General features: G+C 42.2%; 1 protein-coding gene across 1 annotated transcript; it reads right to left on the bottom strand.

The window, feature by feature from the left end:
* Positions 1 to 42: 42 nt before the first annotated feature.
* Tsp_15480 (hypothetical protein) lies at positions 43 to 889 on the bottom strand. Its single transcript, XM_003370087.1, has 4 exons — positions 605 to 889; positions 466 to 544; positions 145 to 382; positions 43 to 118 (listed from the first exon to the last, which is right to left on the bottom strand). Exons 1-4 carry the CDS (start codon positions 887 to 889, stop codon positions 43 to 45), a joined length of 678 nt encoding a protein of 225 aa, XP_003370135.1.
* Between the last annotated feature and the right edge of the window lie 51 nt (positions 890 to 940).

The following is a 940-nucleotide window of genomic DNA, read 5'->3' as shown; positions in this document are numbered from 1 at the left end:
AGGTTTAAAAAGGTACAAGGGTAGGTTGCTCAGTTTCTCTATTTACTTATTGTGTTTTGCAGGTGTTTTAAAAACTTTGGGTTGCGGTGGACACCCACTGTCCCGGCTGTCCTGCTCCCTTGTACTCCACTACAGTCCTATTACTTGGACCTCCGGCTTCTCAGCCTCGAATCCCCCCAGCCTGACGCTCCAACTTTCAGTTGAGATTTCGACCCAGCTATGTGGACGATCGATCCACCCTCGTCGGTTCGCACACGATCCGCCGTCAAAGACGAAGCCCTTCTAACCTGACGCGTAGCTGCCTTATGGCTAAAATTTATCAACGTTTGGCGGCTCTGTTCTCGTTGTCGCAGGAATAACGAAATTGCTGTCATACAATACACTTAATATTACTGTACATTCTGATAACGACCTGAAATTTGCATACTTTTTGTATTATTGCAACTTATTTTTACATTTTTTTACCGTTTACGTGTTTGTAATCCTTATTTCTCAATAAAAAGTGCTTTTTGTGAATCTCTTGTTTCGAGTTGCGTGATTTTACCTAATTAATGTAGAATTAAAATGCATTATAACTCGTATTTAAATTGCTTTTTTTACATACTAGCGTGGTGGTCTGTCGCTTCGCATTTCGTCGAAAATTTACCTGCGTAGTCTCTTTTCGCTCACGCCAAACGTGATTGGTAGATAACAGAATTTTCAAATGCTCGATGGTCTCTTTTCGCTCACGCAGAGCATGACTGCTTGGCACGGAATTTTCCAATTTGCTCAATGGAGTCTCTTTTAGCTCACGCCAGCCGTTATTTACAAACGAGGGTCGTCTAATGAAGGCGGCTATGAGAAGAGCGCGTAGTCCAGAAGATCTGCCGCTGACATTATTGTGATACATTACACTCAATATTACTGTACATTCTGATGAACCACCTGAAATTCGCATACT

The sequence above is a fragment of the Trichinella spiralis genome (genome assembly GCF_000181795.1).
Source record: "Trichinella spiralis strain ISS 195 chromosome Unknown Scfld1205, whole genome shotgun sequence".
NCBI classification, from domain to species: domain Eukaryota; kingdom Metazoa; phylum Nematoda; class Enoplea; order Trichinellida; family Trichinellidae; genus Trichinella; species Trichinella spiralis.
The sequence above is the reverse complement of the archived record's forward strand: the minus strand, read 5'-3'. Positions and strand labels throughout refer to the sequence as shown.

Excerpts from the sequence above, each read along its gene's own strand:
- Tsp_15480 (XM_003370087.1), bottom strand. The coding sequence starts at position 889 with ATGTATCACAATAATGTCAGCGGCAGATCTTCTGGACTACGCGCTCTT. Across the intron at positions 383-465 it reads GGATTACAAACACGTAAACG|TGTATTGTATGACAGCAATT; the intron begins GTAAAAAAATGT and ends AGTAATATTAAG. Across the intron at positions 119-144 it reads CTGAGAAGCCGGAGGTCCAA|GGAGCAGGACAGCCGGGACA; the intron begins GTAATAGGACTG and ends GTGGAGTACAAG.